General features: G+C 37.1%; 3 protein-coding genes across 11 annotated transcripts in view; 1 reads left to right on the top strand and 2 right to left on the bottom strand.

Moving 5' to 3' along the window:
- LOC100874836 (early estrogen-induced gene 1 protein) overlaps positions 1-11,085 on the bottom strand; it is a 43,675-nt gene extending 32,590 nt beyond the window's left edge. The window contains exons 1-2 of one of the 4 annotated variants that reach the window (XM_076531119.1): positions 10,868-11,085; positions 7,445-8,090 (exon numbers count right to left, since the gene is read on the bottom strand). In XM_076531119.1, the coding sequence (XP_076387234.1) occupies positions 7,445-7,590 (146 nt within the window). In that variant the 5' untranslated portion in view covers positions 7,591-8,090; positions 10,868-11,085. The remainder of the gene's footprint in view (positions 1-7,444; positions 8,091-10,867) is intronic. The other 3 variants (XM_012291389.2, XM_076531118.1, XM_012291407.2) reach the window with 3 other exon arrangements.
- Positions 11,086-12,016: 931 nt separating this feature from the next.
- Positions 12,017-21,295, top strand: GAPcenA (GTPase activating protein and centrosome-associated). Of its 4 annotated transcripts, none has more exons than XM_012291370.2 (18): positions 12,017-12,157; positions 12,440-12,504; positions 12,896-13,074; positions 13,170-13,344; positions 13,423-13,621; positions 13,701-13,743; positions 13,954-14,319; positions 14,394-14,669; positions 14,748-14,916; positions 14,993-15,234; positions 15,306-15,494; positions 15,603-15,728; positions 15,801-15,986; positions 16,063-16,237; positions 18,511-18,701; positions 18,774-18,833; positions 18,912-19,103; positions 19,180-21,295. In XM_012291370.2, the coding sequence occupies exons 1-18, from the start codon at positions 12,108-12,110 to the stop codon at positions 19,411-19,413; spliced, it is 3,117 nt and encodes a 1,038-aa protein (XP_012146760.1). In that variant the 5' UTR covers positions 12,017-12,107; the 3' UTR covers positions 19,414-21,295. The 4 variants fall into 4 exon arrangements, with proteins under 4 accessions (XP_012146760.1, XP_012146743.1, XP_012146767.1 ...); XM_012291353.2 differs by having other exon boundaries at positions 13,701-13,884; XM_012291377.2 differs by having other exon boundaries at positions 13,701-13,884; positions 19,168-21,295.
- Positions 12,901-26,510, bottom strand: Hen1 (Hen1 methyltransferase). 3 transcript variants are annotated; one of them, XR_001096795.2, is made up of 6 exons: positions 26,123-26,510; positions 25,651-25,898; positions 25,389-25,571; positions 22,596-25,318; positions 22,247-22,526; positions 12,901-17,835 (listed from the first exon to the last, which is right to left on the bottom strand). XR_001096795.2 is itself a non-coding variant. In XM_003699849.3 (5 exons), the coding sequence occupies exons 1-5, from the start codon at positions 26,393-26,395 to the stop codon at positions 22,330-22,332; spliced, it is 3,624 nt and encodes a 1,207-aa protein (XP_003699897.2). In that variant the 5' UTR covers positions 26,396-26,510; the 3' UTR covers positions 22,243-22,329. The 3 variants fall into 3 exon arrangements, 1 of the variants encoding a protein (XP_003699897.2); XR_013038022.1 differs by having other exon boundaries at positions 12,901-13,518; XM_003699849.3 differs by lacking the exon at positions 12,901-17,835 and having other exon boundaries at positions 22,243-22,526.
- Positions 26,511-26,882: the final 372 nt, after the last annotated feature.

Genomic DNA, 26,882 nt, shown 5'->3' with positions numbered 1-26,882 from the left:
CCAACCTTCGTCTCAAGATTTCCAAGGAAACGCTCAGGAAGACGATAACGCGATGCCGTAATACGTTACAAGAGCACGAAAAACGATCGAGAAAGAAAAAAGAAAGAACGAGAGGACGAGCCGGTTTCAGGCAACGGTTCTTCTCTCCGGTAGCAGAGTCGTTCTTCGGGGCGAACGGATCGATCGAGGTCCACCTCGATGAAATTTCCTGGCAGCTTGGCCATCCAGTACAAAGTTCCAAGACAGTCACGAATTTCGCGTGATTCTCGCGCTTCGTGGAACACCACGAAATCTAGGCTAACGCGTTGTCCCACCCACGCTATTTTTCCCCACCCATTTCTGGCCTATGGATACTCCTTCGCGGAAAAGCTGAATGAAGACGAGCGACGAACAGAGAGAGGAAAGCCTCGTATCGTTGGCGCAGCCGCGCAACATCGAACAATTTCAAACGATCGAACGGACCACCCACGCGAACCAGCACCCTGACGTTACCAACTTCGTACAGAGCAGGCACGTGATTTCCTGAGGACGGTAGCCACCAATAGTTACCACAGTCGATCGTTACAACCGTCATGATTAATGCGTCTGTCACGATCGTGCCGTCGACATTACAGATAATTTCAGGACGGACGTTTCGTCACGAGATCCGGTAAATAAAGGGTGCACCGACAACAAGCAGCTGATTTCGACTTGTCCCGATTTCTTTTCACGCGTCCGCGTCAGACAGTTACTCATTATGTCGCAAACCGTTGGATCATCGCGCCTTCTATGGCCAATGCATTAGATCACTGCGTTCTATCTCTGAGCGATGCACTTTCGCGTGATCTAGTACCACGCGTTATATCGCCACGCGCCGTACTGGCACGAATTGTATCACAGCGCTTCCTACCATCGTGCTCCGTATTGCCACGCGTTGTATCGCCACACGTGGTATCGTCACCCACGGTACTGCCACGCGTGGTAACCTCGTATCACCGTGCGTAGTATCGTGACGCGTGGTATCGTCATGCGTAGTGTCACCACGCGTGGTATCGTTACGTGCCGTATTAGCATGCCCGGTACAGTCGCGAATTGTACCGTCACGCACAATACAATCTTGCCTCGCGTTGTATCTTCCTATAAATCTGTTCTGAACAAATCCCTTCTATACGATCACAAAATAACGAGAAGAAAGAGCATCCCGGCGCGCGAATAAAATTCCAGCCCTGATTGCGAAAGGCGTCTAAATATAAACGACAGGAGAACACGGTTAGAAGATACTACCGGTGTAATATGACCGTACGAGTCAATAAAAATCAGGGTGAGCTTCTGGCGGCACGCAGGATCCCTTCGACATCTCCGACCCTACGCGACTCGTGCTCCAACCCTCTGTTCTGCAAATATGTGCACGGTTATACGATCCAATGACGACACGACAGATAGTATCCATACATAATCGTTCCCGTGGATACACGCAGAAATATTCTGTGCCTCGGTTGGAGCGTTATAATCGGGTGTTTCCTCATCACAGCACATTGAAGCGGTGTCAGGTCCTCCACGGTGACCGTTCACTTCCATACACGGGACACCGGACGACAGGACATTGTCCATTATCGTTGTGCCCTCTTCTCGTCTCCTCCTAATGTACACGGTGTCCCTAAAGGTTGGACCAAATTGATACGTCGCGTCCAAAGGGTCGGTCAAGCGAAGAAAGTGCCTGAGAACCTGCTCCCTAAAGTATATCGCCGACCTCTGTTAATTAATCTTCGGCTCTCTGATATTTTTGGGAACACGTCGAAACTCGAACGCTTTTATCCAGACTCTGCTTCCAAAATAAAAATCTTCAAATATTAAAGCTTCGATGTTCCTACATCTGCATTTTCATCGACACTCGTTTGAAAATATCGCAAACTCTCTACTTATCGAATTCCAATCAATAATCTCTACGTTACACGGAAATAAACGACAAAGAAAATATGTACAGCTTGGAGAGAAATAGATATATCACGTATCCTACGATGTAATTCCATAGTTTTGGATTGACGAAGATTTGTAAACAAAAGTGACCTTGACTCTCAAATTCAAGGTCACATCTTTTTATTGTCTTGTCGCGTGGTACTCGTCGAAAGGATGAAATGTCTGTGAAAGGGAAAATGTGATGTCATTTTTTCACTGAAACGGTTGATTTGTGACATATGGTTCCTTTCAGACTTTCTATCCTCTCGACGAGGATTACGAGGATACGAAAGTTTGACCTTCGCTTTGAAAATCAAGGTCAATTTTCCGGTCACTTTCTTTTACAAATCTTCATCGATTCAGAGCTGTGGTATCACGCCCCGAGGTCCATGAAATATCATTTTTGTTCCATCCTATACAACGATAACCAAACATCGTACGTTCGTGACAGAACGAAGAAAAATTCTGCCAGCGAATCTTTCGACGTTTAAACTCTTTAATCGAACACGAAACTTTACGAGCGAACTTTAATCTTCTCCGCCTTTTCTAGCGCACCGTATCAATCAGATCCCAACCTTCAGATTCCTTGTACACGCGTACCCCTTCCGCTCGCGAGAAGGTTAATTCTTCTCTGCTTTCCTGTAATCTCATTTTTACTTGGCAATAGTTAAACTTTTCTCTTTCAATTTTCGCGCCTTGTAAATCAGGACGAGAACGAATCAACGTACTTTCTAGCGGTATCGAAGCCGAGAGAATCGCGCGTTTCTCTTTCGACCGTTTCCCACTGTCGCTTTTCTTTGCATCGATGCTGACTTTCGAAGCTACGAAAATGACTGGTGCGACGGATTTCTAATTACACGCTTGTTCGACTTTTTTCAAGTCGCTTAAATAACGTAATCGAAGAATATTTCTCGCGAAGAATACTTTTTTCGAACGACTCTTTTAACACAAGAAAAAGAATAAACATCGGTCTGGATAAAACTTGCCAATCATCTGGTTGATTATACAAGATATTTAAAAAATGTCGTAAAAATTAAAACGTTGCTTTTTGAAAGACACCGCTATAGCGCAAAGATTTGAACCCTTCCCGCTCGAATTATCGAAGTTCGATCGTATTCGATAAAAAGTCACGAAAGTTATTTATAATTTATTAGTTCGAAACCCCCTGGCTTTCTCTCAATGACACGCATAATCCAATTCATTTTCCAGCGACGCTCGCTCCCCTAATTTGCATGCCAATCTTTTCTACCATCTTGGCGAGCCTGCTTGTTGGAACTTTTCGTCACGAGATGGTTTATTTCCAGGCTCTGGTTCGCCCGATTCCACGGAAGGTCATGGTTCAAGGCAAAGGAAGCGATCGTTCGATCCTACGAGCGCCACCGCGAGACCTGGCGATATAACGAGAGTCCATTCTTTGTAACAACGCCTTTGCGAATCTTTTTCTTGCAGAGTCGGTATTTCTTCTCCGCGTGCCTCGACACAGCCGGAATAATTAACAGCGGGCGACGGTCGAAAGCGTTTAATTAAACGAGCCGACCGTCAGTTTTTTCGGTTGATAAGTTTAATCGCGGCAATCAGTAGCCGCTCGCAATTAGTTACTTCCTCGTCGCTGGTCCCCAAAGCGTGTTCGGTAAACTCGCTGCGGCCTCGATCGATTCGCTCCCGACCTTCCGTTGAATTTCTCCCGTTGGATTCGCTCGGAGGAAAAGCTGTTAGTGAAACTTGTTCGCGTCAGCCGCGTATCCTTCGGGAAAAGACCTTGGACTCGAGGGAAAACGGGATGCGAGCTTCACCTGGATTTCCATTCATCGATTACCACCGACGCGCACCGAGATAATCAGTTCACGAAGCCATCCAACGTCCTTATTTCTCCCTTGCAACAATAACTTTTTCTCTACCCACTGTTTGCGGTTGTTCAATCGGGACCAGTGGTTTCTTCTTAATTCGAACCGAAGGTTCCAACTTCGTTAGAGGATGCTTCGAAGATGGATGAAAGTCCTTTTCAATCTGTCTACTTTCACGTTGTTTTCGCTCTAATTTTAAACCGCGTTCAAATTCGGAATTGGAATTAAAGCTTTCAAGCGGAATCTTGTAACGTTACGTACTTCGGAGAGCTAAATAAGTTCGAAGAATCTGTCTCTTCGAAATCTTCTTATTCCATCGCACTCCGTAATCGAATTAGGAAACGTACAATTTTCCAGCCTTTGTTTATACGAATTCGTGGAAATGTAGTCACGAAGAAAGAAATCATCGCCGGAGAAAGACGATTCATTTAGATCTATGTCAGTGAGAACGATGCAAGTTTCTACGAGATTTCTCTCGTTACTTCTCTTCAAGTTCAGTCACCGATATATTTCAGAAGTTCGTTACTTGCGATTCGTATACAATTGCAGTGTAAACAGAATCGCGTTATTTATCTCATTTTATTGGACAAACTTTCGAGCAATTAACGATATTATTCGTGATTCATCGAGCGAGATAGTTCCTATTAAAATGGATAACAAGGCTTTTTTAAAATTTTAATAACACGATTCCTACTGAAATTCGCAGGATATCGAAGAAAAGTTTCCTTCAGAATTTCTAAGAACGACCGAGAAACATCTTGAATCTTTCAAGACTTTTGAAGAAAAGCTGTTGTAAGAATATTGCAATTTCTTTCGTCTTGCATTTCAGGATAGTTAGCCAACGCTGGAATACAAAATCCTTGAAAAGACCCAGATTTCTGGTTAATTCGCTTGTTCGTCCACGCGCTATATCGCAGGAAAATAAAGGATGTTTCGTTAGGACTTGGTCCAACTAATCCGCGCCGAGTTCGATCATCGAAAGCAAACGAAGCATACCGATCGCGAAATAATAAAATCACCAAGTCGTTCGCTAAGAAGATAGAATTCATAGAACATCCTGGCACCGATCCAGGCAGTTTCCTTTAAGTCTCTCGCGATACCGTGGACGACGACGGTCCCCGGAAATCTTCCACGGGAGAACAATATACCTACTAGGAACGTGACTCATTTCCCTTGTCGATTTCCTTCCCACGAAATCATCGATTCTTTCTCGTGCCAAATGATCGTACGCGAAGCATGCCAGTTGCGTCGACTATAAAGTTTTTCCTAACCTTCTGTGTAGACTGTGCTAAATGTTGTTCTTACAGTCAATCGCCTCTAACACCTTCTACGGTGTGAATTATCTCCACAGTGTATAATAAAATTATAATTTTTGATCGGTAGCATTGCTCATGCAACATAAAAGGCATAAAAAGAAGAAAATGGTACATCGTAGTTCCGATTTCGAACGCGTTATATAGGAAATAGGCGGTGAAATAAAGTAATGATACTCAATTATGTTTTAACAGAAACTTTAATTTAACTTGTGAAGCTCGGAAAGGCACGTCTTTACTCGTCAAGGAAAACCGTAAGAATAAGAAAACTCGTTACGAGTCTATAGACCCTATGGGTCCTATGGTGAAAAACAAACAACTGCAACCTCTTGAGTCGAAACTCCAACGTTAGCGAAAGTTTACGACCCGATGATTTTTGCTGAAGGAAACACTTATAAATCCAACACGTTAAAAGTCCTAAGTGACAATGGCACTCATCCTTGAAACTCTAACAAATCCTCGAGACTAATAGAGAATTCTTTTAATTTGATAGAGAATTCTTTAAAATAGACAGGTTGAAAGTCGTTCCGTGTCGACTCGCGAACAAATTCCTCGGCTTCTGCTCGACTAAACTAACCGAATAAAGAGGGGGAGCAAAAATAAAAAATCGATCGCTTCTTCTGCGGCTATCCGCTTTAATCGAGCCCCGTCCACCCCATTGTGTCACGAGCGAAATATACTTTGCGGTTCGCAGTAGGAGTTCTTATCTTTCCCAACTAATTTGTCCGCTTACGCGTTTTCGTGCGAACGACATCGGCAAGTTGAAAACTGACCAACCGAAAGCCAACAAGTAGCGGTGCCACTTTCTCCTATGTCACCGTTTTCCCTAGGGAAGCCTACCATGCTCGTCAGCGTACAAATAGCTACTTGCATACTCGATTGCTCGCACGAGGGTTGAACGAGGCTCCCGCCAGTTGAATATTCAACTTTGAATTGCTAATTTCTCGGGATCTAAACTGTGAAGCTAGCGAAACAAGTTTTTCGCGTCTTTTTGCGCCTATCGCGATGCAACACCGGATCGAAACATCTTGGACTAAAAAGGGCGTATTTAGACAGGTTTTCGGTATCTCGCAACATTAAACGCGAACGCAAAAAAGTTATAGGTCGAGGAAACCTTGTTACCGAGTTTCAGATAATCCATTCACGATGAAACGATTAATTCGCGTGGGGAGCGCATGTTTCATTCACAGGCAATACACGAGGAACATAAAATCCAAGTTTAAACGAGTTTCTAACGCGCTTCCGGAGCTGTACTTTCAACAGGAACTTAATCATTTAAACGGATCCATGAACGTCTTTGTACTAAACATAGAATAGTCTAATTCAACGAGTCGTAAAACGCTGCTTACCGAGCTGGAGCGACTCGTGTACGAGCAGCGCCGACTGTTTTCAGACTTATCGTTTATCTCGCCGCTAAATATCCTGCCGAATATAACGAAATTACCTAAACGATGAAGAACAGGGGGAAATCTTTTCAGACTCGTCTAACAATCTGCTTGTTACGATACATTATAGTTATAACCATGCATAGGTACAGTTTTCAACTTATTACAAAAGTTACACGATTCCACGTACAGTTCACGACTAGGTACAAACTCGAATCGGTTCGACTACTTTTTATTTAGAATTCTTACACTCGTTCCGTGTCGAAATTATATAAATGTTATCGTTGCGATTTTGAATGATTTTCAGAGTTTATCAACTGCCGAAAACGAGATATTCTTGCTACGACGTGTCATAAAATCGACTTCTTTTTATAACTAATCTTTGCAGATATCTGAAAACGAACGATTTACGAATGCGTCACTCTTTCTAGCATACTGACAATTTATCGTCTCAGAGCGTCAAAAACGTTCTTGTAACAAAGTCTTCACCATAAAAAAATTCACCGTATTCCAAGGTAAAATATACTCGTTTCTTGAATACACAGGGTGTTCGCGGTAACATGAAAAATTAGAGAAAAATGTTGTACCGTATTCTATTAACAACGCAATTATCTACGTCGACTGTTTAACTTCAATTTCTTTTATTTCTGCTTTTGCATTGTGCTTTTGTGGGTCATAGCGGAGCACACGAACGAATTCACGCGACGTTAAAAAACATATACTATTCCATTTGGGAGAGTGAAACCTTGGCTTCGCGAGAAATATAAAATGCCGGTGATAAAGTATAACAAAAACTTTTTCCGTTCACATTATTATCAGCCTGTACACAGGGGATGTCTATGAACAGCGTGAATAAATTAGCGCTTATGGTCGGTAAACTTCCCTGTTCGTTTCGTCGGAAGTATGGAGTAACGATTAGCGGGTAAATAAAAAGTTGTAAAGACGAAAAGATAGCGAGATGACTTACCTCGTCGAATGATCGACGAAAGAACCACCGTCGAGTAATCGGAGTTTCGCGAACAGCACTGCGTTCACGAACGGCACCGCGGTTAACTCTTCCAGGTCCACCTCAACCGAGAATTTATACTTCTTCTTCTTCATCATGAAGGCCATAATCTCAGCAAAGATCCAATACGCACACGCGGTTTTCTCCTAATCGCGACGAGAGTCGAATCGATATGCCAGCCAGTGAACGCGCGACGACGGTTTTCCACTAAATACGAGCATCAACACGGTAATTCCGAGTCGAAATTATTCTCACAGAGAACGATCGTCCACTAACCCCGTCTTACGTTTAATACAAAAAGAAAAATATATATATATGTATGTATATATAGATATATCTTCGTGCTTCTGCTCCGATAATAAGGCAGTTCCCTTTATTTTCCTTCGATCTCTTCAAATACTAAGTTGCCTTGCTTAATTATTTCCTTTGTTACGAGTTAATTAGTTTTGATTTATAACGATCTCCAGCGACGAAATTGAACGTTTGAAACCGACTGAGCGGATCTCGTTCTTAGCCTCTTCAACGACATGTTGAACGTTGTATTTTCCTCTCGGTCCCGACGCTCAGAAACAGCGATTACCCTTGCACGCCATCCTCGTCGTCGAGACTGAAAATTAAAGGAACGTTTTTAGTAAGAAAAAACTGGACGATGATCGCGGTATGGTTTCTTGCGCGCGGGCATTAATCGAGAAACACGTGTTGCACGGATGTTTGGTAGCACGGTGATTGAACGAGGGGGAGCTGGTTGCTTTTCGTGGAAGAAGAAAAACGGATCATCGACTTCTGCTTAGCTTCTGCCGGACTTTTTAAACAGATCTGGTTAATTCGATGGCTACAAGTATTTTAACACTATGATATACAGCTTAAAAGATATACAAATTCAGATAGTTTATGTTCAAAAAGAGTAGCGCAAAAGGAACGTGTTTAATATTAATTGAAACGTTGTCTCGCCGCATAATGCGTTTCGCAAAAAAGAACAGTAGGAGAAAAACGTTTAGCAACAATTTAATGACAATCAACGATGCAGAACTTTGTTCCGCAAGCAATCGTTACTAAATAAACACCGTGGTGTCGATGTTCGTGGGTGAACGTTCTCGCGAGCGAATGTCAGTGAACCTTTATCGACATTTCCAATAGGCATGTTCGCACGACTTCGAAAGCTACCACCCTTCTGCCAGGCGAAGATATAACCACCGCGTAACACGCGGCCCGAAAGCAATTGTTTTGAAAATGTTAATTACCGCTGGAAACGTGCGAGTAAGCGAAAATGAATGCGCACTTCCTGGAGTCAGATTACAAACTACAAAGTAGGTGACCACCAGTTGTCTACGTTCGCTACGAACAATCGTACGATGCAGCAGTTCGCTTCTATAAACCGTGTGTCGTATTCAACGTTCTATTTACTTTGCAACTCCGGGAGAACTCTTGACCGCGCAACGCGCTGTATCGTCGCGCGTTTTATCGCCGCTCCTAACGTCTCTACGCCTTCTATTGCCGCATACAATTGCCACGATTTCTCCCAACGCGCACCGATGAACTTGTCCGATCCAGTATACTCCAAGAATGTTCCGCTTTTATACCTTTGACTGTGATAATATAACAAGAGTCCACTGTACCGTGCAGTACAGGCATTTCTAATAAATATACTGCGAGAGTTCAAACGGTTGCACTTCTTGCCGATAAATGAAATGAACAGTATTTTATTATTTTGCAATCCGTAGCTTTGTTTTTCGATGTATATCTAACAATTGCCTTTCCAACTTCCGGGAGAGATTCAACTTAATGGATTGGTTTTTAATCTTCGAATAAAAACGTATCTTGAACAAAGTAAAACTGACAAAAAATTTTAATTGTCACAATTAGAGGCGCAAAGTAATTTTCAACTTATCAATGCGTCATCGATAAGGTGACGGAACAATTCATACTTGTGCCGTAGATTATTCCGAAACGATAAGAAATTTCTCATCACCTTTGTTCGTTCATAAGTAAAAAAATAGCATAAAGTTCGGAAAATGGAAACTATTTGAGATGTGGAAGTCGAATTAAAAGAAAACACGCGATATTAAATGAAAAAAGAACATCTGCCTTGCTCGAGGAATGAAACGATGCCATTCGTGTGCCTCGAGCAGTTATCTCGTTTTGTAAGGAAGAGAATAGGTGTTCCACTTCCGGTGGACCACCATACAAAAACTGTAACGCGGTCCAAGTCAAAGACACTTTCGTACGATTTTAATAAAACGAAACGTTTTATCACGGTAGCATGTGTAATCGTTAAGAATGGTTGCAATCACGATAATGTAACGCGATCAAGAGACGTAAACGTCACGAATTACGAATGGAATCGTTTAATTCTCGATTACGCGCGAACGTCGCTGTCGCTAACGTGTCATTCATCGAGAAGGGTTTTGTAAGAAAAAGTACAACGCTATATGCGTTATCGTACTTTTTATGTCTTATTTTCTAGTAATTATATTATCTTATTAACAACTTGACAGTTTACGTGTATTATTTAAACGAACTAGTTGTCACGTGCTCTAGCCGTACATTTACATAACTTCTAATTGCACTGGAACATCGACGGAGATAAGTATTTCAATCGGGATAACCTAAAAACGGGTTACGCGTAAAAAACCGCGAAACGAAACGATAATTACGTAAACCGTTCGAAAGTAATTCAGTTATTTTGAGCTTAGATGGTGGCCGGCTAGAAACAACGCGTGAATAATCCCGATGACATTTTCCAACTGACATTGAGCTTTTCTAAAGATAAAATTACGCGAGGATAAACAAGCATATACCGTTGCCATTGCTTCGACTATTGCAGTGACAGATTTGCGGATATCAATTTTCCGATTAAGTTGTGAGAATTCCACACCGATATTTTATTCCCCGTTCTGTCAAACGACCTTATTATCACTGACAAATAAAGCCCAACGATCATGCATCGCGTCGTTACAGTGTACATACATATCCCGTTTTTTCTCAACGAATACAAACAGTACTCGAGGGGATCTACCGTATTGTCACAACGTTTTAAGAGCTTCTTGTTAACTCGAAAACGCAAGTTGCATCGTGATAAGAAATACTTTGACGGACAAAACAGATCCCATGCTCCGCAGAAATACAAAACCATCGTCTCATGATGGCAGGTGCAGGACAATATCCGTCTTGACTTTATAACCTCTCATTTTCGTTCCTTCTCTTAACGTCTCGAGAAGTGTACGTATCTTATTTCGCGAACCTATTAAATTGTACGCGAATAGGGACGACATGGTGTTTCGGTATCGATAAAATCGTAATAAACCGCGAAATCGTCAGTGATAGTGACGCCCGTTCCAAAAAAGAAGCAAAGAAAAATAGTGTCGAGCACTGAATTGTACTCACTCGTTTTCGACTTCTTCCTGCTCTCGTCGATGCTAGCCGATCTCGCACAGTCTCACACTTTTCATGATTACGAACTTATCCCACGGGAAACGCGAGATTATAACGAGCCTCGATGCGGGAACCCGACAATTTTACGACGAAAAAACTTTATTCACAACACACGGAACGGAGGTCGTCTGTGAACTGACGCGTCGCGACTCTGTCTCGCTCTCCGACGACACTGCAGCTGCGCCACCTATCGATATCCCTTATAGGTTATTTTCAAGCGATTATTCTATTGGTTAAGAGATAGGCGCGCGACGAACGAAACGCGTTTCCTGATTGGTCGTCGCTAAAACGTCCAGAACAAGTATCGGCGTTTTTGTGTACCATTCTTATCTTAGTATCGAATAACTTGCGTTTCTTCGATAATAACGAGAGATATTTCCTCCAATCGAAATAGACATTTAAATGGAAAAGGTATCAATTCAATTTACGATTTTTGAATTAAAATATGATACGGTATTGTAGCAAATAGGATTAAATGATTTGAAACAACATTATATAAAACAGTTTTGAAATAGTTTAAATATATAAAGATATTAATCGTAATTATTATATTTATATAATACCTAAAATCTTTAATGTATTTCATGAGTTTTGTTGATGCGTACACGTACAATGACAAAATAAATGTTTATACGCTGATACTGATAGATTTATGTTAAAAATGCAACGGGATAAAAACTGAATATACTAAGTAATATACTTACAGACTGATACGTATATGTTGTTTAACGTTTCGTCAATGCAGAAAACAATTATTATTATTAACTTACAATCTGTGATGTGAACAACTTTACATTTTTTGAATTTGACAATATATATACATATATGCAAATATTTCGACGAGTTAAAAACAGTTATATATTATTGATATTGTACAATAGAAAGAAATATAAATATAATTAATTAATGAATATCAATGTAGAGAATAAAACGATAAGTATTCGAGCCAATTCGAAGTTGTTGCGCGCTCTGAAGTAATTCATCCGTAATTCGTCGTAACAAACGAGACTTCCGGAACTTTAGTGCTCGAATGGCTGACGCCAAGGTTGTCCTTTCTGTCAAACGAACTTATTTCCAACTCGTGTAAAATCATGTAAACGTTAACGGATCAGTTGAAAAAATCGTGCAAACGTGGGTAGATCGATGCGTGGATCGAGGAATCAGGGTGTGTCCGTGGCTTTAATGAACGGTAATGCGAGGAGAGACACCGGTGTTACCTCGAGTTTTGGAGCCAGCGAGAGGGTAATCCCTGTTCTTTGCTGGGGGTGAAAATTAGAGGCGAGCAAGTAAAGCACGCGAACTGAGGCCTGTTCGATTTGCTCGAGAGATGCATTTCAGATGATCCGAAACATTCAACAATCAAATCGACATTATGAATTCGAGTTAGTGTGTTTTTAACGATGTCGCGTCGAACTTTGTACGCCCGATGCTTGTTTTGCTTTTCGCAACCGAGTGAATTATTTTGTTCGTATTCAAATGGACCGTGCTACGATAAATTGCGAGATTTACGTTCGATTATTACAGAATCCACAGAGTGAAAATTTTTCCTGTTGACTTCAATTGTTCCCATCGAATTCATTACTCAAATGGTATTCCCAGTCTTCTAAATATACAGATTATATTGTACTTGAGAAATATAGCGACTAAAATGTAATCAATCGTGAGAAGCATTTTCCTCTTCTGATTCATTGTTATTCCATAAATAGAACACGAGCATTAAGTATCTTTCTTACGTAGAGTGTGCACACGATTCAATTTATCTTTAGATTTAATATGTGGCTTCATATAATGTTAATTGGATATTTACTTTGTTTTAATTTAGATTTACTGCAACGATTTCTTTTACTTGGAAGTATATGAATTTTCATGTGTGTGCATTAATCTGCTAAACAATGTTAAAATGTATATCTAAACGTTTACTTGCATTTAGTTTATGTCATGCATTATGAAAAAGCAATAATTTTATATGCGCTATTGTAGACATAGTTATGGAGGATAGTATGAGCGTTAAATCAATGGAATCAGTGGCAACAAGCGATGAATATGAATTTGTAAATGATAGAGGTAACGGAAAACAGCAGCAAGCATTAATTGAACTACCCATGTTGAAAATTGCCAACAATGGCAATTTGGAAGATCTTCAGAATAATCTTCGTGAGGTTCGTGTATATTCCTGATATTTATCAACATTTAATCTATATTATCTTGACCATTGAATGGAAATATTTATCCGAATTATTGATAAAATTTGTAGGTATTAACAGAAGACTCAAAAATGGAAAGTAACGAGTATAAAATAGTGAGCAGTGTACAACAAAATCAACCAAAAACAAAAAAAGTAGGACAAAGTAAATTTTATGATGTAAGTTCTTGTATGGTTACATCTGAAAAACAAGATATCATGAAACCAGAAGATTTTATTGATGAAGGTATAAACAATAACTTTTTCTTCAAATATTACATGTTGATAGACAGCTATAACATTATGAAACATTGTTATATTATAGAAGTGAATTCTTTAGCTCATGTACAACAAGAATGTACTATTTTTAATGGTGTAACTTATTTGGGAGCAGCAGCAATCAATGTACCAAAATCTGAATCTGAAATACAACACAATATGAACATTTTAAATGCAGAACAGACTCTTAATTTAGGAATCAAGGTTTCTGTTTCTGTACCTAGCAGTTCTCAAGGTTCTGTTGTGTATGTATTACCTAAAATTCCGTATTTTCCAATCTAATCTCTTTATATCAAATTATTTATTATTTTCGTTATATGGCAGTTTATACGATGCTGCTACTCAACAGCCAATTGCACATTATGAGGTACAGCGGATTTTGTTTTATGCACGTGGAGAAAGTACTGGTCCATGTGCAGCATGTTTTGCTTTTACATGGTCTCATGGGGATACATTAGAATCTGCCATATACCAGTGTCACGTTTTCCGATGTGACATACCAGAAGCAGTATGTGTAGATCTTATAAAATAATCTCCAATTTTAATTAAGATATAAAAGTACGTTTATTCGTTGTAGGTGGGGCAAGTTTCCGCTTGCTTTTCGAAAGCTTTTCACAGAATACCACGATCAATGACTAGTTCTTTAACGGGAAGTGATTTCAATGGTTTTAATATCGGAAGTGAAAAAACCAATTCTCGGGTATTTATTTTTGAAGTAATAATGGAAATTAAGGAAGAAGATGGAAAGGGAGGTTTTAGTACAGTTCCTAAAGACAGAAATTGTTTTAAACTGCGAAGTAACGTGGCTAAACAAGTGTGTTTAAGTATTCAGCAAGTGTCCAGTAAGGAAGGAGGAATTACACTTGAAGTTGAAAGGTGCTTTGGAGTTCTTGTTAGTCCTGGCCGTAACGTGAAACACAGTGACATGCGGTTACTTGAAATGGTAAAATTAAACTTTTATAATCGACAATGAATAATATTTTTTCGAATATTCCATTAACGAAGTATTGTTTTTAGCAAGTCAATGCTGGCCCAATAATACAGGACAAACAATGTTACAACATATGTGGACATTGGGATCCTGCAGATCCAGCTTTAGAGGCACTTAACGTAGAAATTCCTAGAGAGGGAAAAACGTTCATGACAGTTGCTGTTGATTTAGTAATACGCGATATTCGAGAACCTGTTAGATTTATAATAGAAACATCGGTTAAAGTATTTCCACAGAATGAAAGGTTTTGGTATTTTAATAAACGAAATCTTGTACAACAATTTTATCTTAATTCAAAAGAGGTACGGCATTATTACGAATATAATCTTTTATTCATTCAAATGTGTAGTTACTCTACACGTATTAATTGTTGTGTTTAGATAATATCTGGAGATGGAACAGAAGTTCACTATGAAGTACAAAGTATCGAAACTTCAGGAGAGTTAGACAGGAACAGATTAAATCTTGCTCTCAATTTAGCTTCATTGATTCGATCACCGTCTTTGACTAGTATTGATACACTTACACCTAAGGAAGAAATAGATTCAGGTATAAATGTTTCAGATTATTTATTTCCTTGTAAAAGTATGACCAGTGTATCAATGATATATTTATATTGTACAAGATGGTGACGAACCAATGCTAAGCGGAACGGGGGAGGTATCAAAGGATTGTTCCGCGGATGAACTAGCCAGTTGGGCAGAAGTGTTAGATAGCTGGCAAGTGAACGAACAACGTCCGAAACTTCTTATAAAGCTTACAAAGCAAGGTATTCCTGAAGCTCTACGCGGGGAAGTGTGGCAACGTTTAAGTAACTGTAATAATTCGCAAGAAATGATGGATAAATATAGAACTTTAATTACTAAGGTAAACCGAAACAACGTATGAGAATATAGATATACACTTTGGTCGGTGTTATATTATATTTGTATCTACAGGAAAGCAGTTGCGAAAGCGTTATTTTAAGAGATATTAGTAGAACATTTCCTGCCCATGACTATTTCAAAGAAACAGGTGGTTTGGGACAAGATTCTTTGTATAGAATAAGTAGAGCGTACGCAGTTTACGATGAAGAAGTTGGATATTGTCAAGGACTTAGTTTTTTAGTTGCTAGTTTATTACTTCACGTAAGTAACAGTCATCCAGTGCCTATAATTTAAGGAAAATTTCTATATCTGTCGCAGTCATCTATTAGGGTATTTAATGACAAGAAAAACGTTAGGTATTTCTTGTAGATGCCGGAGGAACAAGCTTTCTGTGTTCTGGTTAAATTGATGTACGACTATGGTCTAAGAGATTTGTACAAGGATAGATTTGACAATCTCCATATGCGATTTTATCAGCTGAACAGATTAATCGAGGTTAGTTATATGCTCGTTACTTATTACCACATAATAATGATGTATATACTAAGTATTATAGATTCTTTTTAGGATCAGTTGCCAGAACTTTATAAACACTTCTGTGATCGTGGCGTAGAAACACACATGTTCGCTGCACAATGGTTTTTAACTTTATTTACCGCCAGGTTTCCACTTTATCTTGTTTTCCATATACTTGATGTGTTCCTTTTACAAGGGCTCGATACATTGTTCCAAGTCGCTCTTGCGCTATTAATGGTAAGATATCAAATACATGTATTCAATTGATCGTTATGTTTAAGAAACAAGTCACGAATAAAGTTTGGTTTTCTAGTTGTGTAAAAAGGAACTGCTCCAGTTGGATTTCGAGAGTATATTGAAGTACTTCCGGGTACACTTGCCCAAACGTTGCCGAAACGAAGAAGTATCACGCTACGTAATGAAGTTAGCTTGCTCGGTTACCTTAAAGAAGTTGAAGAAGTACGAAGCAGAATTTATGACGCTAAAAGGTAATTTTATATTTTATATTTGAATCTCACGAACACTTACAGTGCCATTTGACAAGTCACCTGATACTATAAACAATATTATGGTATTTTGTGTGCATGTGCAATCTGTATAAAATTGAGAAAATTTTGGTGAGAGGTTGTAAATTTATTTTTATTACATTGAAGCTTCCCACACACGTATACGTTTCCGTATGGTTAAAATTAGGATACTTTAAACATAACATTTTAAAAATCTATTCCTTCGATTACGTAACTTGGGTGACAGATATCTTCAATAGTAATTACACGATTTCTCTACTTATTAAAATAGAGTAGACTATGAGTTTAAATCAAACTATATAACGTTTTCTGCTAGTCTCGTTTGCTAAGAAAATCGTCAACCCTTTATTGATTACCAGATGGTGATGATCTTACTATTAATGTCAGTAATGCGGTGCTAGTTCATCAATATACGTACTAGATGTTGTTTAAGTCGCGTAAAGGATAAACTAAGTTCATCTAGTCTCGTTAAAAATTTGTTTAATAAATTTTCTTCGTTAGTACTATTTGATATATATTTTGCAATTTATATCGCTCTCTATTAAAAGATAATTAATTAAAACAGATAGGTGCTAAAGAAAATGATATAAAATTTTGATTGTCGTATAAAAAGGACAAGGATTTTATAGCAAAACACAGACATGAAAAAGTAATTAAAAGGTGATTAATATACTCAAAAATAAAGTTTAACGATCTTATAGATTTTTTTTTTCATATATATAGCTTTTTAAATGAACTATTTTATATAACGCGCAGCATTTCGCTCGGTATAATTCCATCATTTATTTGACACTCTGTAAAATTCAGCAGAGCTGCAAGCTGTGTAAATGCGCTGATAAAACACGAATTCAATGATAATTATACACAAGCGTAAGATTTCAACCAGTTGTTGAAACATAAAATATATGTATGCTAATATCATTGCTATTGTCGTGTACGTTTATCCCTACTCAATGTCGTATCACGTCAAATAAGTATTCTTGTCAAAAGTATTGTTCGCGCGATTGTACATAGTTTCAAACTAGAACGCCCTTAAATTCAGCAGACTTGCAAGAATAATAATTAATCTGATAATTGTATCGTACCGTTGCACATTTTTCATTGATTGGTTGTGTTATGCTTAACACAGGTATTTTTTTACAACTGCTAACGAAGCAAAAATTATTAGCATTTTTTTTTTTGTTACCATCAATACGCACTTCTTACACGTTATAATTAATATAATTCTCTATTTTTGATCAAATTTTTTTTATCAAATTATTTATGTTGTAATATTTGTACACTTCTACAATTGTGTTGTTTATAATAAAATATTTTCATGCTTATTCAGCCATGTTGCTTTGTATACTATCTTATATTTATTTTTATACAAAAATTATTTATTACTTCTTATTGGAAATAAATCGTCCATTTAGAACATCGTTTCTAGTTTTGTCAATTTACCTGTGTACATCCTGTTCCTCAAACATTCTTGGTTTGATTTCTTTGCTTCGGTTGGAATTGCATGTAATAAGGTACTTGTAAAATACGCTTCCAGCTTTTATTTTACTAACTACTAACTGTTAGATAGAACAGATTGTATGCACTATTTAAAAATTGTTCTGTAAGTTAGCCTATACAATATGGTAAGAAATTAGGTTTAACAAAGGCTTGTATAAAAAGTTGTAAAGGTTTACGAGCACCGATAAATATCAAAACATACTGTAAAAAATACTACAATTTAAAATAGCGATTACACAATGCAATATTATACTGGTTTAAAGCGAATGGCTTTAAGGAAATTAAGTTTCCTTGTATTTTATGAATTGAACATTAAAATTCCATTATTATCTACACATTCGTAATTTACGATAGGTAATGTATCTAGTTAATAGCCGTGCCAGCAGTTTAAAATTGGGTATGCTATGTTCTTCACCAAACAATGTGTAGTGGGACATCGGTATCTGCTTTCGCAAGATATCGCGTGTCCGTCAGTAACGTTGAAGCCATCTGTTTTTAATGTTCTACTGTCAGAACCATGAGCCATGAAGTAAAATTACTGATAAAGAGTAAGAATGATTTTAATAATGGAACACTAAAATATCATTTCCGCCAAAAAAAAAATTATTACAAAATTGATACGAGTGCTCTTGTAGATAGTATATCTATACAGAAATGTTTTTATCTTATTTCTAATATGTCGCGCTGATTGAAGTAAAATGCATACTGACGCGTAATGTTTGTCTGTAATATAGAAGCACAAGAAAATGCGGATGAATATAGTAACGAGGTAGAACAGCTACGTGGAACAGTGGCGAGGAACGAGGAAGAGAAACAAAGATTAGAGGCTGAATTGATTCAAATTAAAGAGATGTTGCAACGGGAAGTGGCGAGGGCAGACGCGGAAAGTCGACGAAGCAATATTATCATTGCTGAATACAAACAGGTGAATGTCTATGACTAATTCGTTTAAGTGAACTAATTTTTATCGTGCTAACGGGTGCAATGTCTTTTTTAGATCTGCCAGCGTTTAGAAGACGATTATAATGCTGCCAAAACAACGTTGAGCGAGTTACGGGTAAGTGACGTACACTAGATTAGGAAATGTACAAATTCAAAATGTCGACGTTTTATAAGAAACATCTGTGCCTTCTAGTCTAAGGTTTCCAAGTGTGAAAAATGTAGGAGTTGCATAATGGATTCGTCCAACATATTAGCAGACATTGCGCATCCTTTGGAAAATAGGATAGATCCCATGTTGCACAGAGTACAAGAAAGGGTACGAGAATTGGAACTGGAATTAGCCCAAACTAAACTGGCTCACGTTGAGGCTGAATGTAGGAATCAGGTAAATACATGTACCGTATATTATTCGTATGCGTTGTCTAGAATTATAAGGATCACAAGGCTAGTTTGCTTCATAGGACTTGACGCATCAGTTGCACGCCACTGCTTCTGAACTTCAAGCGGCGAGAAATAGCTGGCCGTGGCTTAGCAAAACGTTGTCGAGCATAAAAGAGGCGGCGAATAAGAGAGAAGTGATCGCTCCAGCCTTGATGAAAGATTTAAGACGAGATAGCGCACCTGGAGGTGAAATGCATCACCTGATACATTCCCGTAATCGCGAAACTCGCGATAACCTTAAAGAACTTGTGTGATGCAGTAAGTATTTTGATTCAAGTGTATACGTGTACGTATGTTCAAACTAGAAAGGCTATGTTAAATCAGAAACGCAAACTTAATCGTGAATATTATGCATATACATATATTAAAATAAGGTTACTTTAACTAGGGAAAGCGTTGGAAGAAGAACTTGTACTTTACAAGAAAGAGACATATGTCAGACACAATTTTGAATACACAATGTACGTCCATAATTACATGTAGTATTCTATTCGGTCTGTTAACGATATATGCTCGGTATACTGTTCGTCAGGTTCCTCAGATGCACTATTCGTCGCGTGCTTTTAGCGAGGGCAGCTTTATCCTACGATATTGATTATTGATCTTGAGATATTACTTGTTGATATTTGTTACTTTTTTTTTAGTATACTCGTTTCTTTTTTTACTTAAATTCGGTGCGTATCTTATTGATATTATTCGCCAAGTATGTTTCGTGCTTTAAAAAGTGGTTCTGTATTAAACAACCGATTCAAAGGCAGAGCGTATACAAAGGAAAAAAATACAAAAAACGTTACAATAGATGTTAGCGATAAGTTCACTACGTTTTGTATGAAACTAGTCTAAGACATGGAACAATAGAAGTGCTAATAAGATCTACTGTACATAAATGGTACTCTCAGGCAACTAACAAACGTAACACACTGCAGATATCGAGGATTCCATTGTCAATGGACTACAAAGTGGATCATGTAATTGCAGTTTCATTTTACTTTTCTCTATCAATTTATTACGACGACATTCCAAAAGCACACGAGGAGTGCGTTCTTTTTTTATTCGAGCAACACTTTATTTTATAATCAAGAAATCGGCAATTTTTGGTAAAACAAATATTTATCACGCCAAATAATACTGAACGTTTTCACAACTATTTAAATGAACGCTAAATTAGTGAAAAATAAAAGAGAAACGTTTCACATAATTTTTGCGTTTGATTATTTCGTGGTGATCTTAATAATCGTTAAAAAATTTTTTTCTTTTTTCATAAATTGTAACAGCCTGGACAACATATTATACCATAGGGCTAGTTGTTATTTTTTTTTTAAATATATACTTCGTTTTGTTTTTGAGAGTTTGATTTTCGAAGTTTGCTAATTCATGACGCGTACAAAATGTGAGACTTAGAAGCATATTTAATTGCCATTTGCGCTTTGTTTAGACCGAGTCCGTAAGAAGTTAGACATAAGGCTATAAATTATGTTAAGGCACACCACTTAAGATCAAAATTTGATCAGACATTTCATAAACAATTCACTCGCGCGAACAATAAAATGAACGCTTGGGAGTATATTTTAGATTGTTCAATCTAGTTTCGTAATTAGTGCCATTCATTCGATAAAAGTGCGCATTAATTTATTTTTTATGATTGAAACCGTGAACGGTCTTGACTGTTTACGGTATCAAGGATTACTGATATCGTGCCATTATCTTGCGTCGTACAATTTACGGAAGAGATTGGTAACGATAATTTCTCATTTTCCATTTTTTCTTTGAAGATGTTAGTAATTTAATTGGTTTTATTTTGTTGATGTAATATGTACTCTAATATTATATTTATATATATTATATATGTATGTATATAATATATATAATATACACACAACCACGATAAATGGCAAAGTTTCACCTTAGAAACTCATACAAGTAGTTAATAATAACAATAATAATCCTGCGTCTTACACGAAATAAAGGATAATATACTTTTCTGTAAATATTAAAGAAATCAATATCTATTAGAGACAAACTACTAACAAGTCATGTAAAGATTTAGGATTACTACGTATGTATCACTGTACACCTTGTAATGTCATTCCACTATTATTGAAATAAAGAAGGATATCATATCTGTCTATTTCATAAGGGTCTTGTTGTATTAAAAGAGCGTACGATAGACTAGTTAGATTGATTCTTCGAATCATCTAATATATTGACTGCCATGTCACACACGTATTCGTGACACTTGCATTTCTATAAGAACCCCTAATTTTTACTTATTTATTTAGAAATATGCGCATTAGGTACTGGAAGTTACGAAATTTTAAATAGTTTTAATGTGGCAGTTAGCGTGCTAAACCAAGTAGTAAAAAAAATGTTTATTGAGAAGATGTACATTTATTTTACTTGTCCAAAATCGTTATCGTGAAAATGAAACGATGTATCATTTTATTTTTTGATTGATCTCAACACGTAATGAAAAACGTTATTATAAATTAATGGAACATTTTATTAAACGGATGCAAGTAGACAAAAACATAACGCATTGATAAACTTTTGTAAACCATATACAGGTAAAATAGCCCGTTACAAATCCTGTTTAAGTACTTAAACGACACGACGAGAAAGTCTTGAAAATTGTAAGAAAATATATATATATATATATTATCTTTTTTTGCTTTTTTTTTCTTTTTTTTTTAAATTCGACGTCTTAATACTTCGAGTGGTAACAAGCAAATCTTACTAACAGTATACAGATATCGCTACTAAAACACTGTTTTACATTTGCTAATGATACTAATTTGTCATTACAAAGAGAATGCAAAGACAAATTTCGAAATTGTTTTTGCACGATCATATAATGTCAGCTAGATAATTATAGGAAAATAACGAAATATCTTTAGAAAAGAAAATTATCCGCCTCTTTGTATAAAATAAAAAATGTTCTTCTCAACAAATCTGTTGAACGTTTCCTTCTCTTTTTTTGTTTTTTTATGAATGTTGTATCACAAAATATCCATAACAGTAATAAAAAAAATTAATAAATTATTCAAAAGATATATGGAACATAAAAGAAAATATGTACACGATAATTACCTTAGAGCTTGTCTTTACATTTTGTAAACAAAGTAAAGAATGATATGTGACACCGCGTTTAAGTAAGTATCATTTCAATGGCATCACGAATCACCTGCAGCAGCCCACTCTTCACTTCCACTATCACTATTTGACACATTTTCGTTATCATTTTCAATATTATAACTAGCATCACTGTTGCCGTCATTTCCCATCTCGTTGTTTTCTAAATTACTGTTCTCTGCAGAACTACTGTTGAAGCCCTCATCATGTTCTATATTCATGTACCGCACATCGTCACCTGCAGATAAAAAGATAAGTTAAAACAATATTTATCAATAATTTTTATAAAACTTTTATAACCAGTTACCTGCTGCTTCGTTTGGAAACCTCATTTCTCTGTGATCCCGCATATGCATTTCAACATCAATAGGGTTGGCCATGTTAAGTATTCTTAACAGCCAAAAGGGAAAACCATTTTCCAGAACATAAATATCATTCTCGTTTTCAAGATCATTTTCAAGTACATCGATTAATGGTTGCAAATCTTCTAAGTCGTTTAATTCTGCAGCGATCATGTTGTTACCCTCGTTATCTCTGTTGTTATTCACAAGGTCTCCGTTTACAACTTCAACTATCTCGGGTGCTTCGAGCCTCGGTGCTTCCGCTATACTCGGTGGCTCTGAATCTGATATGTGATCTTGAGCTATGCTCGATAAATCGTACTCTGGTGTCATATCTGGAGCCGAAGTTGAATTTGGATATCCAGAATCCATAACTTCGGGTGACCAGCTCTTAGGAGGAGTTTCCACAGTTTCTGGAGAACTCTTCAATTCAATGGTTTCTACTGTTTCTAAATCATTTGGATTTACGCTTTTACACGCGAATTCATGATTCTCAATGTTAGATTCAATTTGTTTTTCATTTGTTAATACTGACGTGGATTGAACATTTTGTGTATTCTCTACTCGAACACTGGATACAAGATGTTCGCATTCTAAACTACTAATCTCTTTGGCATGATTATACGACTCAGTAGTATCTGTATTTTTATCGCTTCTTAAATTACAAATATCGTGCAACTCGGATTTTGTCTCAGTCTTACCTTCACTTTTGTCAATGACAAAATCCAGACAAGGTTCTGATTTAACAGTTACTGGAACTTGTTTATCACAATTTATTGATTCTAAGCTACTTGTATGTGTTATGGCAAGCTCATTTTGCTCTGCTGTTTGTACAACGCAGAAATTTGGCTGTTCCTTAATTGCATTAAGAGTACTAGCAAGATCTAATTGTATCAGTTCATGTCTATTTGCACTGTTATTACTGCTTAAAGAACACCTTGTCGACAAATCCTTTGCCATTTGTTTCTCGTTTGACATCGATACACCGCTGCTTACCAGAGTATCATCGTTACATTTATCTGTTCGATCCTTTTTATCTTCCAATATTTCTATATCGTGTGTACGAAAAGGCTTCTTATTTTCGTTACAATTAGTCTTGCCATTGCTTCCTAAAGATATTTCACACTTATTTTCTAACAAATTATTGCTACTGAGACTAGTTAAGCAAGATTGCTGTAGTCCTTTTAATGAGCTGGAACTATTTGTTTGCCTGTTTAAGTCTAAAGATCTTCTTTTCTTATCTACAGTATTCACCTTCGTACTAACTTTTGGTGAACTTGTAAATTGTGGTTGACTTTCTGTCAAGGTATAACTACTAATCGATGTGTTGCTGCTCAATGGTAATTCTTGTTGAACACTTTGCACCTGATCTGAATTAGAATACTTTGGACTCACGCTTTCCTTACTGCTTAAAAGTTCGAAATCAGAATCCTCGGGTTCTTTATACGAGGTATTTACATATATATTACGTAGAAGATTATCGTTAAAATTATTCTCTTGCAATAACTTCTTGTCTTCGACATTACTCGCATTCGCAGTAATGTTCAATGATTCATTTGTCTGTTCAAGAGAATTGTTCAGCATCCAGTGATTACTCATACTTTGATTGCACATACTGTCGTGTGTCAAATGTTGGTCCATTTTAACAGTTTGTAAAAGGTATGGTTCAGGCGAAGTTGATGCACGGGAAACGGACATGCAAGGCAAGAAATCTAACGTTCGATTAAGTTTAGATGTGGTATCTGACAAAGTAGATTGTTGCGTATCTAAAGAGTACGGTAAATCAACAAAGGAATCATTCTTTGAGCTTTCGTCGGTATTAAAAGAAGAATCAGGAAGCCTCGCAGATTCTTTGAAATCTGATGGTAAATTACACTGAAATGAATGATCAAGAACGTCGATGCTTGTATGATCAGTGGTACTCGAACATGAGAATTCCGGAGCTAAAGTTCCTTCGCTATTAGTTTCACTGTACTTTTCCGAGATTTCAATGTCCCTTATTGTTTCTGATATGTTATTCGATAAAATGTTTTCTTCGTCAAAAAGATAGGTATTGCCTTCAATGACAGAATTATTTTGGGGAATAACGATACTCGGTTCGTCGTTCCAGTTCTCATTATCCCAAATTTCTGAGCCGAGGTCCGGTTCTAAAAATCTAGAATTTGCAGGTGGTCCAGGATCTCTATTCCACTCATTTTCATCGCTAGAATTATAGCCATTAGACCAAAAAGATTCTCCCACGGTACTGTAGTCAGAAAATGTTGAATGTGGTGGTACAAGTACAACCGGTCCTAATTCACGATTCGTGACCGTCCAACCAGCTTCTTCTAAAATCGCTTGTAACAATTCTATAGAAATATGAAATGATTTTAACATGTCCAATAATTTCGTCAACGGTACTTCCTCTTCCATATCGCTATCTTGAAAGGACAAATGTCTAATGTAATATTCAGCCTCGTCGAGAATTTTTTGTTCGTCAGAACGATTGTCTACACGAAACGGATATTCGTATTTTGCTACAGTTACAAATAAACCCTCAATGCCGGTATTACAACTATCTTTTTCGCTTAGTCGATGAAATATTGCCATTTGAGTACAACATCCTAAGTCTTCAGAACCTTCTGGTCCTTTGCAAATACCTTCAAAAGTTACTACGTAATCTGGATATCTTGTAATAACATTTTCAGCCCTGTCAACAAAAATCATACATTGCAAATACAACTTACAACCCTTAATTAAAAGAAGTTGAGTTTATTTACCAATCCTGGAACTGTTGTCTAGTCCATTCAAATTTATGATCAGGATGCCTAAATCCAGAAAAGTTTGGAAATAATACATTAAAATCTGCATTAGGAGTTGTTATTATGGCTAATTTTGGTTTAATAAATCCAAAGATATTATAAGGAAGCTCTTCCAGAGTATCTGGATACAAATGCTCGATCCTGTAACACGAAAATACTTGTACTTTCCACGAAATAACGATACTTGAATGTCCATTTCATATATAAAACGATAACTCACAATTCTATGCAAATTACAGCATCAGTCTTTTCTAGTTTCTTGTCATTATGAGTAACACTACCCTCACATATTTCAACCACAAGAGGAGTTGTTCTCGTGTGTAAATATTCAGAAATTAATGGGCCTCCCTTATGTTTGTAATTTTCTAACAAAACTCTATCAGTATCCACGCATAATATCTCTTTTATGCCTGTTGTATTTTTTAGGTAAACTAAAAAATCAAGTTCCGCGCATCCAAAATCAACGGCCTACAAAAGAAAATATATGGCTATTTATAAAATCAGTGAATATTAATAAAAATAATAAATTATTTAATCGTTCGTTTAAAACATTGTCAATATCCAATTGCTACTACAATGTTATGCGAGATATGTATACTGTCGCAAAATGCACTATCGTAAACAAAGAAATATGTACGTAAATACCTCATTACCTAAGATATTACGAAAGAATAAAAACTAGTACAGTATACCTTGCATAGTTTCCCTTGGTACTTGGGACTATTGAGCACATTACTAACAGCAACGTATCTTTGCACGTATGCTGGTGGAAAAAATTTAATAGATTTTTGTTCGAAATCCTGAGGTGCTTCAGGATCTCTCATCCTATAATCGTTTTCGCTAATCTCTAATGGTTTTTGCGTGTTGATCACCTCATTGCTTATGGCTTTTTGTTTTTTAATTCGATAATTCTGATATACAAACTTTCCGAAGAGGTAAAGCACGTGGAACAGTACAATGATCATGACAATGACGGAAATCAATTATCACTTTTCTGAAGATTCAGTTTTATCAACGCATTCCGGTTTGGTTCCAGTTGTGCGCACTAGCGACCATATTGTTTTGTTTTAACGGCGATCATCGAAGCACGTTCGATTGGTTCATGTAATTTGAAATGGACCAATGACGAAATAGTATTGCAAAAACTTCTTTACCGTCAGTCGGTATGAAATTGCTGTAAGCAATATGAAAAATGTTTATGTTACTGAAATATTTACTGCGTTTTAAACTTTAATTCGTATATATATTCATTTTATGATTTATAAAAAATTAAAGTTCTGTTCCATTTAAAAAATTATGGATAATTACTGTTAAATGCGCTTTCTAAAATAACTCGCTTTTTATTATTACTTTTTCAGCGTGTCAAACCTACCTGTTACATTGGAGGAAGTCTGAAAATTTAAAACAGTTAACATCAATATTAAAAAAATTAATGACAATGGTTCGGAGCTA

This window comes from Megachile rotundata, chromosome 4 (genome assembly GCF_050947335.1).
Source record: "Megachile rotundata isolate GNS110a chromosome 4, iyMegRotu1, whole genome shotgun sequence".
NCBI classification, from domain to species: Eukaryota; Metazoa; Arthropoda; class Insecta; order Hymenoptera; family Megachilidae; genus Megachile; species Megachile rotundata.
Note: the sequence above shows the minus strand (reverse complement) of the source record. Positions and strands in the feature narration are given on the sequence as shown.